This window comes from Phoenix dactylifera, chromosome 1 (assembly GCF_051530095.1).
Source record: "Phoenix dactylifera cultivar Ajwa chromosome 1, Ajwa_hap1_PhDact_Kaust_v1.1, whole genome shotgun sequence".
In the NCBI taxonomy this organism is placed as follows: Eukaryota; Viridiplantae; Streptophyta; class Magnoliopsida; order Arecales; family Arecaceae; genus Phoenix; species Phoenix dactylifera.
The window spans coordinates 19,118,813-19,137,550 of record NC_143190.1 but is presented as its reverse complement, the minus strand read 5'-3'; the positions used below and the strand labels follow the sequence as shown (position 1 = coordinate 19,137,550).

At 38.9% G+C, this 18,738-nt stretch overlaps 1 protein-coding gene across 13 annotated transcripts in view; it reads right to left on the bottom strand.

Moving 5' to 3' along the window:
* LOC103698495 (downstream neighbor of Son) overlaps window positions 1–18,490 on the bottom strand; it is a 39,081-nt gene extending 20,591 nt beyond the window's left edge. The window contains exons 1-11 of one of the 13 annotated variants that reach the window (XM_088721068.2): window positions 18,280–18,490; window positions 18,058–18,155; window positions 17,420–17,576; window positions 15,772–15,845; window positions 15,556–15,703; window positions 15,240–15,331; window positions 14,959–15,127; window positions 14,662–14,864; window positions 12,851–13,062; window positions 12,552–12,647; window positions 3,167–3,379 (exon numbers count right to left, since the gene is read on the bottom strand). In XM_088721068.2, the coding sequence (XP_088577194.1) occupies window positions 3,167–3,379; window positions 12,552–12,647; window positions 12,851–13,062; window positions 14,662–14,864; window positions 14,959–15,127; window positions 15,240–15,331; window positions 15,556–15,703; window positions 15,772–15,845; window positions 17,420–17,524 (1,312 nt within the window). In that variant the 5' untranslated portion in view covers window positions 17,525–17,576; window positions 18,058–18,155; window positions 18,280–18,490. Of the gene's footprint in view, window positions 1–3,166; window positions 5,409–12,551; window positions 12,648–12,850; window positions 13,063–14,661; window positions 14,865–14,958; window positions 15,128–15,239; window positions 15,335–15,555; window positions 15,704–15,771; window positions 15,846–17,419; window positions 17,598–18,057 lie in introns of those variants that run through there. The other 12 variants (XM_088721067.2, XM_088721066.2, XM_088721065.2 and 9 more) reach the window with 12 other exon arrangements.
* Window positions 18,491–18,738: the final 248 nt, after the last annotated feature.

Sequence of the window (18,738 nt, the reverse complement as noted above, 5' to 3'; positions counted from 1 at the left end):
TCCCTTGAATAGATTCTGGAGATTACTCCATTAGGAGCCCCAAAAGAGAGATAATGAGCCTCGAGGTACCGAATCCACTTAGAACAAATTTGTGTGTTTTAAGAGTTTATCTTTCCATTGATTCCTTTTACATATTTTATGCATATTTCTCCCCTTTTTACATATTTTATACATATTTCTCCCCCTTTTTGTCATCATATCAAAAAGGAGGTAATCAGAACACACAATCAAACATAGATCAAAAGGCACAGTATTGAAGAAAAATGCGGCTACTCATTGTATTAATTTGTATGTAAGTACATTTCAGAATACAATAAGTAAAGCAAAACAATACATGTCAAAACAAAACACAAAAAGTAGCTATGGTCTCCTCGAGGATGTAGCTCCTCCTCTCGAGGATGTGGCTCCTCCTCTCGAGGATGTGTCTCCTCGAGGCATGCGCTCCACGAGTGATTGGACCGCATTGGTGACGTTCTCGAGCTGGCGAATGATGGCCTGGATGGCCCTGCTCTGTGTCGTATCCAGCTCGAGCACCGACTTCTGCAGTTCGTCCAGTTTGTTGATGAGCACATTCGACAAGCGCTCGGCCCCTGCGGTGGTGGTGGACATGTCACGGCCGATGTCATCCCGCATCTGTCGAGTGGTGCTCGTGACCTCACTCATGCTGTGGAACTGAGCCTGTATCAAGGTCCTCATGTTGTATATCTCTTGCCGCACCTCAGCCGTCATGTCTGTCACGGCTGTCAGGGAAGGGACCAATGCGGAAGATGTGGGCGCAGGAGAGGGAGTAGGCACCGAACCTCGGAGCTCCCGAAGCAACTCATCCCTCAGATCTCGGACTATCTCCTGCCGCAGCTCCCGGAGCTGCTCAGGATCAATGCGGACCTCCATGGGTGGTGGAGCCGAGGAGGAAGGTCCAGCGGAGGTGGTAGGAGCAGGAGTGGATGGAAGATCTGGTAAGTCTGGAAAGTCAGAGTCTGGCTCAGGACTGGGGGAAGGTCTGGTGGTCTGTGTGGTGAGGGTAGACTTCCTAACCCAAATCCCCTCTCTCTTCCGAAACCCCATCCTGTGTAGGGTCCCCGGACGCATGCGATCAGTCCATCGCAATGCGCGAGAGAGTTCCCCCTCAGGGATAGGAATCTCGTACTCCCTAAATAATAATGTGAAGACCATGCCGTAGGGTAGGGTGAGCCTAGGTCTGTCTAGTGGCTCACACATGTATCGATATATGAGTTTGGGGAAGTTGATTGGGGTGTCATGAAGCATATAGAACATCAGAGCTAGGTCTCTCTCATTTACAAAATCAAATCTCCCTGTCTTAGGGAAGATGGACCTAGACAATATACTCAAGAGGATCCGCACCTCAATCGGTAGTGAGCTAGCGGATACCTCGTCTAGAGGTGACTGGGGTGGATGTCCTAGAACGGCCGTAAGGGCCTCAACCCTATCCTCAGGGTGTGCGGGAGCCACCCCTGCTAATGGAAGGTGGAGAATGTGGGCAATAAGATCCTCCGTGACACGCAAAGGAACACCGGCTACTGTGCCCTCGATACCCCCATCTCCCCAATGGACGGTACCGTAAAACTCTCTAACAAGGCCAGGGTAAGTGGGGAGATCTAAGGTGAGGAAATACTCTAAGCCCTGGGCCCTGAGTCTATCACCTATAGTGAACCCTTCCCGGGAGAGATAGTCGAAGTCGACATATCTCCCGGTGGTGACGGCCTTCCCAGCTAATGGCCTCGCGGGAACCGCCCTAGGCGGGGAACGAGCCGGAGGTGGTTGCCTCGCGGGATCGTGCCGCGCCTTGGAGCGCCGCTCGGGACCGGCCTCGGGTCGGGACGTCTTCCTAACTACGGTCTTACGCGGCATTTTGACCTAAACAGAGAGGAAAAACCTAGAGGACGGTGAAAGACCGACGGAAAAGACTCGGAACCGACCGGGAATGACCTAGGAAGGGAGGAGAACTCAATGTCCGGTGAAGAATCGACGGGAAAATGGCTTGGAGACGATCGGGGACGACCTAGGAGTCGGCTCTAGGGTTTTTTGAACAGTGGTGGCTTGAAAGAAGTGTTTTCGAAACGACAAATCTAAGGTTAAAAAGTCGGATCCCGACTGCGAGTCGACTCCACTGAGTCGCGAGTCGACTCGACCTCGAGTCGACTCCAGAATATGCGCGAGTCGACTCTCCTTATGCCCCTGTGGACCTCGAGTCGACTCCCGACAGTATGCGAGTCGACTCCCCCTCTGCTGCCATCTTTGCGAGTCGACTCCCGCCAATGCGCGAGTCGACTCCCCCTTAGGAGCCGGCTCTGAAACTTACTCGAGTCGTCTCTAACTTTGGCACGCACCTAAAAATCATGCTACATTCGTGCCAAATGAGGGAAAAACACTAAAGTATGATCTGATTTGATGATCAGGGAAAAGAAACTCTATTTTAACCACAATCTAATCATCAAAATCAATGAATCTAGTGGAAACTACCACTAGGATGGATCAATCACTCCTAATCCCCTCCTAAGCACACTAAACCTCTCTTCACTTAGAGGTTTTGTAAAAATATCTGCTAATTGATCATCAGTACAAACAAATTGGAGTGTCACATCACCATTCAATACATGGTCTCTTATGAAGTGATGTCTTATCTCAATGTGTTTAGTTCTTGAATGCTGAATTGGATTTTTAGTTAGATTAATGGCACTTGTATTATCACAATTAATGGGAATTTTATCTTGCTTAATGCCATAATCTTCTAGTTGTTGTTTAATCCACAAGATTTGAGCACAACAACTCCCGGCTGCAACATATTCAGCTTCAGCAGTAGATAATGCAACCGAATTTTGTTTCTTGCTAAACCATGAGATTAAGTTTTCTCCTAGGAATTGACATGACCCGCTGGTGCTTTTTCTATCAAGTTTACATCCAGCAAAGTCTGAATCTGTGTATCCTATTAAGTTTAGGCTAGATTCTTTAGAGTACCATAATCCTATATTCTTAGTTCCTATTAAGTATTTAAAAATTCTCTTAACTGCAACTAGATGTGATTCCTTAGGATTAGCCTGATATCTAGCACACATGCAGACACTAAACATAATATCAGGTCTACTTGCAGTAAGATACAATAAAGATCCTATCATACCTCTATACAGTTTCTGATCTACAGATTTACCTGATTCATCTTGGTCTAATTTGCATGATGAGCTCATGGGGGTGCTGATTGACTTGTTTCCCTCCATTTCAAACTTCTTGAGCATCTCCTTGATATATTTGGCTTGATTGATGAAGATGCCTCCTTCAGACTGTTTGATTTGAAGCCCAAGGAAGTAGTTCAGCTCTCCCATCATGCTCATCTCAAATTCACTCTGCATCAAATCAGCAAATTCTTCGCAGAGGCGATTGTTAGTAGCACCGAAAATGATATCATCAACATAAATCTGTACTAGTAGCATATCTTGGTTTTTCTTTTTCAGAAATAGTGTTGTATCTACATTACCCCTAGAGAACTCATGTTCTAGTAGGAATTTGCTAAGCCTCTCATACCATGCTCTAGGTGCTTGTTTTAAACCATAAAGTGCTTTGTTCAGTTTATATACATGATTAGGGTATTGATGATTTTCAAAACCAGGAGGTTGTTCTACATATACCTCCTCATTTATATACCCATTTAAAAATGCACTTTTTACATCCATTTGAAATAGTTTGAAGTCCTTAGAGCATGCATATGCTAATAATAATCTAATAGCCTCAAGTCTAGCTACAGGAGCAAAGGTTTCATCAAAATCTATACCTTCTTCTTGATTATAACCCTTTGCTACTAGTCTAGCCTTATTCCTTATAACAATTCCATTTTCATCAAGTTTATTTTTATAAATCCATTTAGTACCTATAATCGGATATTCAGACGGTCTCTCTACTAGATTCCATACCTTGTTTCTAGTAAATTGGTTTAATTCTTCTTGCATTGCATTTATCCAATTTACATCTTTTTCAGCTTCTTCTATGTGTTTGGGCTCAAAATGAGAAACAAAGGCTAGATGATTATTTAAGTTCCTAAGGGATGCCCTAGTCCTAATAGGTTGAGATGGATCATCTAGAATTAATTCCTTAGGATGCCCGTGAGCATACCTCCAAGCTTTAGTTAGTCCATGATCCACAATAGCCTCTTGGCTTGAAGATGCATCTTCAATTAATTTTTGATTATCATCTTGTAATGTCATCTCATCTATCTTTTCTTCAAGAATTTCAGCATCATCATCAAAATTAACTCTCTTGCTAGAAGTGATGTCACTAGAATCATCAAATACAACATGTATAGATTCTTCTATAACTAGGATTCTTTTATTAAAGACTCTATAGGCTTTGCTAGTTGTAGAGTACCCCAAGAATATAGCCTCATCAGATTTTGAGTCAAATTTTCCTAGATTATCTTTCCCATTATTATGAACAAAACACCTACATCCAAAAATATGAAAGTAGTTTACCTTTGGTTTTCTATTTTTCCAAAGTTCATAAGGTGTTTTCTTTATAATGGGTCTCAATAAAACTCTATTTAATATATGACAAGAAGTATTAATGGCTTCTCCCCAAAAGTACTTAGGGAGGTTACTTTCACATAACATAGTTCTAGCCATTTCCTCTAGAGTTCTATTTTTCCTTTCCACAACTCCATTTTGTTGTGGTGTCCTAGGTGCAGAGAAATTATGAGTTATCCCCTTTTTACTACAAAACTCATCAAATAAATGATTCTCAAATTCGGTTCCATGGTCACTTCTAATAGCTATGACTGAAGTATCTCTAGCATTTGTTACTTCTTTGTGAAATTTCTTGAAGACTGAAAATGCTTGATCCTTATGATTTAAGAACATGACCCAAGTGTATCTAGAATAATCATCTACAATAACTAGACCATATTTATTTCCACCTAAACTTGTGGTTCTAGTTGGTCCGAATAGGTCCATGTGTAGTAGTTCTAGAGGTCTAGAGGTAGAGACACAATTGATAGATTTAAAGGAGTTCCTTGATTGTTTGCCAAATTGACATGCTTCACATATTTTATTCTTTTCAAACTTTAGTTTTGGCAAACCTATTACGGAATCTCTCTTAACTAGTTTTGATATTGTGTCCATGCTTGCATGACCTAACTTACGGTGCCATAACCAACTAGCATCATTGTCCTTAGTTTCATTAACAACTAAGCATGGGTTGTGTTTGGCAAGATCCTCAAGATCTATAACATACACATTCCCACGTCTTATTCCTTTAGAAACTAAACTATTGTCATTTGAGTTGGTTATGATGCATAGTGATGGTTTGAACAAAACATCAAAACCTCTATCACACAATTGACTAATGCTAAGTAAATTATGCTTAAGACCATCAACATATCTAACATTATCAATAAAAGTAGAAGGGGTGATTTGAACTTTACCAATACCAATGATGTGACCTTGGTTGTTGTCTCCAAAAGTCACAGCACCTCCCTTCTTAGCTTCAAGGGTGAAAAATTGATCTTTGTCACCCGTCATGTGCCTTGAGCAGCCACTATCCAAGTACCAGCAGTTTTTGTTGACCTTGGCTGCAAGACACTCCTACACAAGCAAATCATGTCATCTTAGGTACCCAAGTTTTCTTGGGTCCTTCATGGTTAGTCAAGTTGGTTCCTTTTGGAACCCATACCCTTTTAATTTTCCTTTTTGTTTTATTTTTCCTAAAATTACACACATTCGCTTTATGACCTATAGTACCACAGCAAAAACAAGTTATTTTCTTAGTTTTAGTTTCTCCAGCTTTAACAAAGAAGTTACTAAGAAGTTTTTGTTTATTTCTTGGTTTGTACCCTAAACCCGCTTTATTAAATACGGCTCGTTGACTATTAAGTATCATGTTTAATTTTTCAGAACTATATGTAAATTTTTCAACTAAGGGTTTGTATTTGTTAAGTTCTTTAGTTAGAGTTTGATTTTCTGCTTTTAGGTCATTAAGTTCTTTTGTGAGATTCTTATTTAAGATTTGTTTATGATTTTTAAGTTCTGACAGTTCCTTAGTTAGTTTTTCATTATCTTTAGTTAAGGTACTAGTCTTTTGAGTTAAAAGTTGGTTGCTTGTCTTAAGTTCTATATTTTCTTTGATGATTAAATCCTTATCCTTAACTAATTTATCGTATTTATGTAGGTATGATTGATTAGCTATTTTTAGTTCTTTATTCTTAAGATTTATAGCCTTATATTCTACCATTAATTCATTAAATGCATCATAAAGTTCATCAAAAGAAAAATCAGGATGCGTATCGAAAGTTACCTCGTTTTCATTTGCCATGAAGCAGAAATTGGCCTTCTCTTCTTGTTCATCATCTAATGAGGAGGATGATGAGTCGGAGTCGGATAGTGTTGTGACAAGAGCCTTCTTCTTCTTGTACTTACTCCCCTTCTTCAGTAAGGGGCACTCAGCTCTTATGTGACCCGGCTTCTTGCACTCGTAACACCCAATCCCCTCATTTTCCCTTTCCTTACCTTTGTCCTTGCGGTAGGAATTTGAGGGGCCTCTCCTTTGATGATAGGACTTCTTGTGGTTGATGAATTTCTTGAACTTGCGTACAAGAAGAGCCTCACCATCATCTTCCTCATTCTCTTCTTCGTCACTGCTGCTACTGCAAGACAAGTCCTTGTTAGATGAAGTAGACTTAAGAGCTATTATGGGAGGACTCCTCCTCGTTGTGTTGCTTCATGGTTAGCTCGTGCGTCATTAGGGATCCAAGAAGCTCCTCAAGTGGTAACTTGTTCAAGTCCTTGGCTTCTTGGATTGCCGTCACTTTAGCTTCCCATGACCTTGGTAGACAACGAAGGATTTTCCTGACAAGCTCACTGTTAGTATAGTTCTTGCCAAGGCTTTTTAGGCCATTGACAATGTCAGTAAACCTAGTGAACATGCATGTGATTGTTTCATTAGAATCCATTTTAAATAGTTCATACTTATGAACCAAAATATTTATTTTGGATTCTTTGACTTGATTCGTGCCCTCATGGGTCACTTCAAGTCTGTCCCAAATCTCTGTTGCAGAATTGCAAGTTGAGATCCTATTGAATTCATTTCTATCTAAGGCACAATAAAGCACATTCATAGCTTTAGAGTTTAGTTGTGCCTTTCTCATGTCATGTTCATTCCAATCCTTTTCTAGTTTGGGTACCGTGACATCCTCTACATATATGGATGGGATGTATGGCCCATTTACTACAATGGTCCACATCTCATAGTCTTGGGCTTGGATGAATATTCTCATCCTAGCCTTCCAATATGAGTAGTCGGATCCATTAAAGAATGGGGGTCTTTGGGTGGACTGACCCTCAATGTGGGAAGATCCAAATGGGGTTGTCATTTCGATCTTTTACTCTTGGGTAGAAGAGTTTAGGCTCTGATACCACTTGTTGCCCAGATAGACAACCCAAGAGGGGGGGGTGAATTGGGTTTTAAAATAATTTGAATAATTAAAACGATGTGGTTGACTAATTAAAAACTATTGCAAGTTATCTAATCAATGCTAAGTGCTGTGAGTGATGTGAGGGGAAGAAGAATCGAGACAATCCAACACAAACACAAGGTTTTATAGTGGTTCGGAGCTAACCCTTGCTCCTACGTCCACTCCCCAAGTCTCACTTGGGAATTCACTATAACCCCCTTGGATTACAGCCGGTTGTTTTCCAAGCTCACAACCAAACTTGTTGTTTTACGAGCTCACAACGAACTCGGTCGGTTTTCCCAGGCTCACCGACTAAAACCACCCCGATTGTTTTCCCGGGATCACAATCAAACCCTTACACACGTTGGTTTTAACTCGGCTCACCAACCAACCTCAATCCCCTTGATTCAATCCCCGATTGAACTAAGTAAATACAAGTTGTAGAAAGAAAACAGAAAATGAGCTTCTCAAAAAGCAGATGAAAACAATATGAACAATGAATGAAGTTAAGAAGCCTCAAACGCTTTTAGATTGGAGATGAGGAATGGCTTCTTAAACTTCTGGTCTCCTCTTGAAAGAGTAGTCGACTTGAATGCAGGAGAAGGAGGCTTTAATTGCTGGGAAGATGTAGTTGGAAGCAGTAAATGCAGATCTTCCTCTTTCTCGTTGAAGAGCACGTTGCAGAGCTTGAGTGCTTGATTAGTTGGAGTGGAATCGTTGTTCTCTACTTTGCTACAGTCTTCTGTGGCTATTTAAACCAACCCCCCACGGAAACTAGCCGTTAGACACCTTTTTCTGCCCGTTCTGCACACTCTGCACAGCCTGACAATGTGTCCGTTGGTGGGTTGGAGTCGACTCGCGCGATCAGGAGTCGACTCGGCTGTAGCAGGAGTCGACTCGAGCTTTTCCGGAGTCGACTCGGCAACTGTTCCCAGTTTGAATTAAAGTTGCTGTCTTGACTGGGAGTCGACTCGTCTTGACCCGGAGTCGACTCGCCAACTTCTGGCGCTGACCTGGCAATTTTGGAGTCGGCTCATCCTCTGTAGTTCGTGGATCCAAATTTGAATTTTGTCCACTCGAGTCGACTCGACTGTCCTGGGAGTCGACTCGAATCTCAGAGCCCGAACTCCCGATTCTCTGTCTTTTGGCTCATCCAGTCTTGGAGTCGACTCGAACTTCCTTGGAGTCGACTCGGCTCTCAGTTTCCGGAAGTTGGTCTTCTACCTTTTGACGTGAAGCTTGTCTTGGAGTCGACTCGAGCTGTCTGGGAGTCGACTCGAATCTCAGAGGCAGTAACTTGGTTTTCTGTCTGTCTTGGGGTCGCGGTGTCTTGGAGTCGACTCGCGTATTGCGGGAGTCGACTCGAATCTCAGAGTCCATAAAATGCTCTCTGACTTTTTCTTTGTGTACCGCTGAGAGTCGACTCTTGCTTTCTCTGGAGTCGACTTGCCACCTATCGGAGTCGACTCGCGTTCCACTGGAGTCGACTCGAATCTCAGACCCGAAAACTGTTCTCTGACTTTTCTGCCTGTGACTGCTTGGAGTCGACTCTTATTTCCTTGGAGTCGACTCGGTGAACATTGGAGTCGACTCGCGCACTTCGGGAGTCGACTCGCTAACAGGTTCTGAGTTAAAGCTTTCTGTTCTTCTGTCTGTTCTCAGTCGGAGTCGACTCGTACTTATCTGGAGTCGACTCGAGCTCGTGCCAGTGAACTTGATACGCTTGGAGTCGACTCGTGATACTCGGGAGTCGACTCGAGTCTCAGACATTGGTTCAAACAGACTCCTTAACTTATCCAAAAATTATGAACCAAGTCCTGGGACACTTAGACAGGATTTTCACTGAAACACTCAATTGAATTCATTAGTAATCAAAAGATATACTCAAATGCTTTGAGCTCATCAAAATCAAATGGGGTTTTAATCAATCACTCCACACATATGTAAGCTCTAAGTAGCTTATGTAAACTTCCATTAAAATACTCTCTCAAGCCTTGATATGCTAGTGGAAATAAATAATTGGTTTTTACTTTACCAAGAACGCAATGTAGGGCAAGGCAACGCTGGGTGGTGTCCAGTGGAGATCTACCAAACTTGATCCCAATCTGAGCATAGTAAATTGAACTTGAACATGATCCCACCCAAAACCAAAACTAGCAGTTATATAAAACACATACAACGGGTGTGTTTCCTTAATGAAAGGATTACAACCACTATATCTTCATCTTTTTTAGCATTTATATAACAAATTTTATTGATATAATTATAAAGAATGCAGACCAATAAACAATTGACATGCATATATCCACAAATAGGGATGGCAGTTGGATGAGTCTTTTTGGGTATCCAACCCATCCCAAATCCTAATACGGCCCATTTAGCAAAACCCTATAGGGTTTGAGAAGGGTTTGGGTTTTAAATTAAAACCCATTGGGGTTTGGGATTTGACCCTCGGATACCCGCTACCCAAACTCAATTATATATAATATGTACATATTTTTCATAATTTTTCAAGAGCCATATATGCTTCTTGCTGATCAAGAATGATCACAATATCAAGCAACCAGCCACTACCCAAACCCGATTATAATATATATATATATGTGTATATATATATATATATATATATATATATATATATATATGTATATATATATATATGTATATATATATATATAGACACATATATGCATATATCCATATATACATACATACATACATCTATATATACATATATAATAAAATTTTATAAAAATATATATACAAGAGAGAGGTGAGGGGACTTAAACCTCAAACCCCAAGGATATCTAACCTCTGTCATGTATTATTGATTTTAGTTTGATATATTATTATTTATATTATTGATTTTTACTTGATATTAGTTATATTCAAGTAATTATGCAAAAGTCTTTACCTCTACCCCCCCCCCCCCCCTTCCTTTTTACTTTTTTGTAATTCCGGGCCGAGTACCCTACCCAACCCAACCCAACCCAACCCGAATAACCTAATCCAAATAAAGATTAATCAGGCGGGTTTGGGTACCCAATGGATTTACCATTTTTTGATAGGATGGTTTGGAATTTCTAGGGAAATTTTTAATCAGATTTGGAACGGAATCGAATAGTAGGATTTTAAATGGGTTCGAATATGGATAGGGCAAATTTTGCAGCTACCTTACCCACTGCGATTCCTATCTACAAAACACATAGTATATGAAATGTACACTTATTATGTATTTTATGCAGGTTAGCTTGGTTTTAAATAAACTCAAGCTATCCAAGACTAAACTCAAGAAGGTTTCGAGTTGAACAGACCAACCCAAATACAAAATTTTGCCTATTTGCATTCTTATATCCACCAAATAATGCCCTAGTTCCCTATTCAGTTCACATGGCAACTGAACATTCTTTCTTCACACAAGCACTAGATCTTCAAATCCCCGATGGTAGCAGTTTCAGACTAAATGCACTTTTCTTAACTAGGATAATCAATATGACAATAAATAAATGACAAAATTGTCATTAGTAGTTGATGATAAAGCCTCATAACATATAAGAGAGGATGTGATTGTGTTGATTCTTCATGATAAATACCAAAGGCTTTGAAATTCATATCCACTAGCATTTGGCATGTGCGAACAGTAGAAATTAGAATATATGATAAATATTGTGATCTATCAAATACTAAATACTTTATATACCCTTCTAAACTATACTTATTCATAAAAGAAATCATGTTTATAAAATCAGTTATGCTGATTCTGGTTTTCATTACACTACTTAATTCACAGAAAAAAGGAAGAAACATTCCATGAAGGCCTTCCTCCAATTTTTTTTAATAAGTCCTTTTCATGGAATTTCTTTCTTATTAAAATGAAAAGAAAGCATAGTAAATGTAAATAATAAATATGAGAGATGGATGGATGAACATAAAATTTAAGGGATTGTCTAAATTGGAATTAGAGTTTCATCATCATTGAGATTCCCACTACTGAAAATAATTAAAAGTAAATTAATATATTAAAAAGCTTCAATAGTATCTTATTTAATGCTGGATATGGACTGTCGAGCGAGTTTGGGAAAGAAAAAAAAAAGAAAAAAAAACATGGAAAGTGTTTGGGAAAGGGGAACTAACCATGGCCGAAACTCTTATCTTGCTAGTGAAAAAAGAGTTGAAGTCAAACTCCCATTTCATTTTTCATATAGAGGAGAGAAATTTTTATTATTTTGTTGGAAAGCATTTTTAAATAAAAGTGGTAGGCCGTGCCATTGAGAGAGAGACATGCGCTTCCAAAAGGAATAAAATATTGGAGTCAAACTTGGGGTGGAGTCAAACCAGCGGAGTTTACATTATAATTATAGATGAAAACACAAGCACAAAACAAAGAGATGTCTTTCTTTCATTTTGAAATGCCTTTCCTTCACATCACCCACCAGGTTCCTGCCCTTGTTAATCATTCTATGATATGCTTACTACAATTCAAAAAGAATAGCCAAGCCTGCTGTTATTTCCATTTAGCTCCAACTTTCCACTAATATTTTAGGATACCTGCGCAACATGGGGCCATTCCGGCTTCCAGCCTTTTCTAATCATCCTAGCCAAATCAGTTTGACAAATATGAGCAAAAATTTAAAAGATTAACCTTGTGGATAACATTGGAAAAATCATATATCGTGAACAATGGGAGCATCCAAACCATATTAAAACCATAAAACTGACCTAACAAGATAAGAAAGCATGTGTTTTCTGTATATATAAGACAAAATTGATGGAAAAGATCACAGCACCAAGTAAGAAGTCGAGCATCGTCAGTGGTAAACCATACAACTGACATCATAAAAATGACAAAAGAAACTATCCAAGTTTTTCTCATTCTGATAAGATAATGAAAAGAAATATATAAATGGTTGCAGAAAAGGATTTTTTTGCACACATCAAACTATTTCAATAGTTTAATCAGCCCTCACTGCTAAAAAATATTGAATATAAATAAGCATAATCAACCTTAAAAATAAACAACTGATTTCAGAAATCATAGCTAACAAACAAAAATCTGTCCAGAAAACTATTAAAGGAAGATCACCAATGCATAAGTGAATACCATAAAAAATGTTGCACATGTTCTTTCTGAGCATGTAGTAAAGATTCTGAAACGAATCTTCCCAGTCCTGTTGCCTTTTCACTAAGAAGTCCACTTCTACATACATAAATCAGTATAAAATTTTAGGTATTATTCCAACAATCAAATATTTGAGAATGACTTCTAAAATAAAGTGGGTCCACCCTCGTGGAGGTGCGCACCACATTCCCTCTCCCCAGTTCTGGGTAGACGGTGTTTCAACATTACCCAATACATTTAAGAAAATAAAATAATCATGTTCAAGGGATTAACCAACAAACCTCCCTTTACAGCTGACGAGGCCATTGCAGATATGATAGAAGGAGGCAGAGAAGACTGAGGATATGCCCATGAATGCAAAGCCTTTGAATACAAGATCTCAGCAGTGGCACTATGCCCAGATGTGCAGCCAGTTTTTTTATCTTTATGGCAAGAAAACTGAGTAAACTGGCTTATATCAATGGTAGCAGGACTTGCACCTACCCTATGACACCTAAAGATAAAACAGCAATTAAGACATTATGACCTTCTGGATTTATCCAGGGAAATGAAAGTCTATTGTAGCAAGAAAAAATAAATGATGCAATGTCCTTAAATTACAATGATATTTCAATGGTGTAGCAAGGAAAACATTCACAAGCACATCAGGAGTCTCTCAAAGAAAAGGACAAAATCAGTCTTTATGGAAAGATTTTATATAAAAAAAGCCTTTACACAGGCATAAACACATGAATTGTAATTCTCCAGTCCAAAATATAGCTCTCTTTGCAGATCAGTGATATAAGTACTTAGGTTTAATCACACCATATTGATATTCAGCATATGATGCAGTAAAACAAATAGCTGTCAACATATAGGATAAAATCTATTCTAAATATGGCTTAATAATAAGGATACCTATAGTTATATTAAACTAATATTAACACGATTGTTAAAATAGTATAGATATCATTAGTTGATCGTAGATCAATCTTTGTACTTATACAATTCAAACCAAGGTTCACCATCTCGATACCGGAGTCTATACCAATACTATGTTGATATAGTATCCATAGACCCAGTACAGGGTCGGCTCAGCATATCGAGTCTTAGTTCAATACATGTACAGTATGACAAACATTGATTCAAACTTTGATTTTGATATTATTATATTGACACTAGTTGGATATAAAGACTACTTAATATTATTTTGCACTTTTCATGGTTAGCAAGTCCATTTTACCATTTATATAAGAAAACTCCAGGAATACTGTAATAGTGTTAATAATAGATGGATTCTGGCAGGCCTATGGCAGGTTCAAGGCACTCACTTAAGCCTTCTTACTTTCTGCTGGACATCATCGAGCTTTGTGCCTACCCCTGCCTGCAGAAAGCAGATATATTAACTAAACAGTGACATTGTATCCTAGGGAGCTTCCACACAAATGAGGTTGCATGCAATGCTCAACCAAATGGTCATACTGCAATAGATGCCACCTCAACTGAGATAGGTACCGCGGTATATACCATGCCATACCATCTTGTATCTGCAAAGAATTAGAGGGGCATAACATTGTACACAACGTAACAATAGATGACCTACAGAACCCAATACCAGAATATTTCAAACCTTATTGCATGTCATTTGCTTGGACTCTCACACTCTCGCATTATAGCGGACATTTTATCCCAACCTGATTATAATACATAATCCAAACCACATACAAACATATGAAACCACAGAAATGGCAACAAAGTCTTCTCGCCTTGAGAAGGTGTTTACAATCATTCCAAATGCAGAGAACAACCAAGGAGACAGCACATATAGAAATTTAAAGGACCGTAAACTATGAGTATTCTATTCAGAATTACTAAAGTCAATTCCACTAATTCAATTTATTGGGAAGAAAAGAATAATTCAATTTGATCAAGACAAATCAAAGTGAAAACATGAGGTACTCGTCTTGAGTTATGGTTATCAGCTATAACAAGATTACAAGTCTACAAATTGCAAATTCTAATATAGTTCAACTTTCCGTCCTTACAAGAAAAACATAAGCATAGGTTAGGATAGTTGTATGAAGAATGTATTGCCAAGTATTGTCACACTCACCATTTCACTGAGGTTGATGAAACAATACGCAAGGTAGTTTTCAAAGTCAAATCAAGAGGAGCCCTATGTCCAGGCATGAGAATTTCAGAACGGAAAGTGCTTGAAGAGTTTGACAGAAGTTCACCAAGTCTTCCAGAAGAATCAGCCAACAAACCAGATCTTGCAGGCACATCACGAGCAACAAACCCTTTAAGCGCTTTTTCCTATCAAAAGCAATAAAGCAATTAAACATGCAGTATTGAATTATAAATTGCTCTAAATGAAAAACTTAAAATACTATCTATATGTAAAGGCTACCATATCAATGCTGGCACAATCAGCTAGCTTCTCATTTCCCAGATGAAGATCAACAACATTACGCAATGCATTTTGGCTACATTTCTCAATCTTGCGGAAACCTTGATCGCTAACATCCTTGGCAGACTGGCCAGGACACTCGGAGTTTTTAAGAGGAGCAGCATTACCACTAAATTAGAACATGAAAATCATATAATAAATAAGTTAGCAGAATAACAAAGAACTATGCCACATTTTTGTCAATGTACAGCATCTAACTCAGGTGTAAATCAAAGGAATACCATGAAACCAAGGACATGCCTTTAGCTGGAAAGCTACAGGCAGCTGACAGATTAGCAAGGTCATTAGACATTTCATTGGTAATTGAAGGATCCTGCTTTAGATAGAGAAAAAAAAATGCACTTTAATCAGAACACAAATCAAAATGAAATAGTTTAATCATGAACTCCAGAAAAGTCATATGTATGTCACACAAAGATGTTAAACATGAAAATGACTGTAGCCATAAATATCAAGGCCTTGACCCTGCCACTTGGGGTTGGCTTAGCTAGAGGTGTTGGGCTAAACATAAAATGATAAATAAATTCTAATAGAAACCTTTGCAACCTTAGCTTTTCCATAAAGTACTCTGCATCTCTCACTGGACTTCTTGACAGGATACACATCATCAACATGGGTGTCGATGTATTTCGGAATCTTCAATGATTCAGGTTTCTTAACCCCATCGTTCATTCCACTGCTGACCCTGACAAGAATCAGTACAGTCAGTAAAAATTAGTAATTGAAAAAAGAACATTCAAATCATAAGCCTACCTGTCAGAAGCCAGCAATGGAGGCAATCCCCAGCCAGCTAGCATCTCACCACCCCTTCGCTTCAACTGTTCCCCCTGTCATATATGCATGCATATTCAAATAAAAGTCAGTGCTCATTCAAATGCTAACTAGGTATTTAATATCCGCATTTTTAATGTGCAATAAACACTTACATGCATGGGTTTTTATGCTTAAATTCTGCATGCATACATATATTGGCAGCATACGAACATAAATGAACATGTATGAATTTACACACATGTAGATAACATGTGTTCACACCTAGAATTGGATAAAATATGAAACATGTATTACCGACAAATACAAAAATCTGAGCAATGATATCACTTCACAAGCAATTTGTGCATGCAAGCCTTGTCAGTGCCCTTTCATCTACTGACATTCTACCATAATATCCCAGAATCTATGGAAACTTAAAAATGATGTTGATAAACCTACTGAATGCTAAGACACTAGATTAACCTGTCGACTCCAGTTATTGTTGTCAAATAACTTCCAACAACAAACTTTATTCAAGGAGCACAGTATGCATTTTGAAAAATGGAAAGCAATATAGATTTCCTTTTAATCCAGCATAGGATATTCCAAGCAATAGGATGGGGTAGTTTACTCCAGAACAAAGTGGATTGGAAATATATTGAACCATTAATTGAAGGAAAACTTACTCCAAAACCAAACAGGAACAAAGGAATCACTTGATAACAAAAAGTAAATTCATAAAGTACATTTACTAGCACAGCATATTTAGCATGCCTTGATAAATCTATCACTTGATAACAAAGAGTATATTCATAAAGTACATTTACTAACACAGCATAATTAGCATGCCTTGATAAATCTAACTTCAACTCAGCCTTGTCAAAGAATTATTGTAACATAAAGAAGCACAATGTAAAAGAACAAGGTGAATCGGGTGAAAAAAAAAAAAAAGAAATAGGGAACTTAAAGTAAAATGATGCATATGCCTAAATCAAACAAAGAACCACAATTAGAAAAATTTGGACAGTCCCATCATTCAGAATCTCATTACTAAAATGAGAATAAATTAAGAAAAATATATGACTATAGGTACACAAAAATCCCTCTCCAGCCAAGTTCACAGTCTCATATGTACACTTTAACAACTAGGCAATAGTTTCCAAAGGGTCACTAATCAATTATTTAACCTCCTTTCTTTTCTGATGCATTATTTACTGATAAAACATGAAAGGTGGTGATATAATTTCAATCAGGTGAAATTCACTATTTTGTTGTTTATGATGAACACCCACTATAGGAAATAAGCTTGGTGACAAACTGCAACAAGAATATGTAGATGATCATGCAACAGAATGACAATAGAAAAAACATGCCAGTTTATATAAAGTCAATAAATAAAGAAAGTTTAATACAATGAAAATTCACGGGCATCAGATTTAAGTAACAACATCATAATCTAAGAGATATATAGTGGCTAATTCTAGATAGAAATAACACAAGAATATAGCGATACAAATAGAAGCATCTTTTTTTTTTTGCACATAGCTAGAATTAACTTTACAGATGCACTAGGAGTTTGCATTTGGATTTTTTTTTCTTTGGTCATATAGCTACAAAAATCGGAAAAGGGAAGCCAATAGAAATGTACTCTAAGCTCTGAGGGGGTCTTCCTTTTCATTTTCACATCAGACTGCGCTCTCCCAAATGGCAAGGTATTGGAAGAAGAAGGCTCAACTACAGCAGCTTTTGCCATACCAGTCAACTTCTATGGCTGCATCTCTCCTCCACCTCCACTACCGCCTCTCCTAATAAAGCAAACCAGTTTTCTTTACAAAAATAATCAGATAAAGAACAGGTGAAATCAATAAGAATGCATCGAAGCTTTCCCTCCAAACCATTAATTGAATCTTATGATCAAAGAACTAAGATGTCCAAAATAAACAAATAAATAAATCTGCAGCCCTAGACTGTCTTTAGAAACATTACTGCTACCGATTACCCACTAATGATGGCCACTCAGTTCACACGGGATGTGGCTGTTGGAGATTGGTGCCAACACGGTGGGATTGGTGGCGTAAGTCAGCCCCGACTGCATTCAGCCACACACCCACTACCACATCCCTTGGTAAAGTGAGCGGTGATCAGTAGCGGGTAATCTCTGGGATTATCTTTTTCCTAAAAACATACATCTTTTTAAAACGGATCACATCAAGAATAGAGGAAAAAAACAACTGAAGTAGAGGGCAACTATTAAAAAAAGAATACTAGCCACTGTGATCACTAAACTGAGACAACCTATCCTAGCGTATTGAAGCAGGGATCGCCACCCCGGAGCCCTAAAGATCCATCAATGGGGAAGGTCCGGAAGGACATGCGACAATTACCTGAGAAATAGAAAAAAGAAGAACGGATCTCGTGAGATTGAGAAGACAGTCGGAACAACCGGCACGGATGCCCTGGTCTCCGTGCCGGCAACTCTAAGACTATTTCCGTCTCCGAGGGTGAAACCTGTGTTATAAATATTTCTCAAGAAAGAATAGACAGGAGGGAAGGGGGGAAGGCGCCGTCTTCCGTCGACGTCTGCCGGCCGTCGCCGGCCGCCGCGGAGTGGGAAAGGGAGAGGAAGAGAAGCGTCTTCGAGGAATGGAGAAGAGAATCCGACGTCCAATTGAGCCACCCTGACCTAAGCCCCAAATCTGAAGTAGGGAGGGGGAAGGCGGGGTTTTGAAAACGGGAGCGAGTAAAGTGCGGCAACAAGTGGAATGTTTTGAAAACCGGACCGGGACGCGCCTCGGCTCTCCGGCCGGTTAACCGGTTCGACCGATCGATCCAACCAGTGACGCCATAAATATTTTTTATTTTAAAATTTTAAAAAATACAAAAGAAATATGGAAAGATTTTAGAAATAAAAAAATATCCACAAAATTTCTACTTCTCCTTTATCTTTTTCTTAAGGGATTCCAGCTC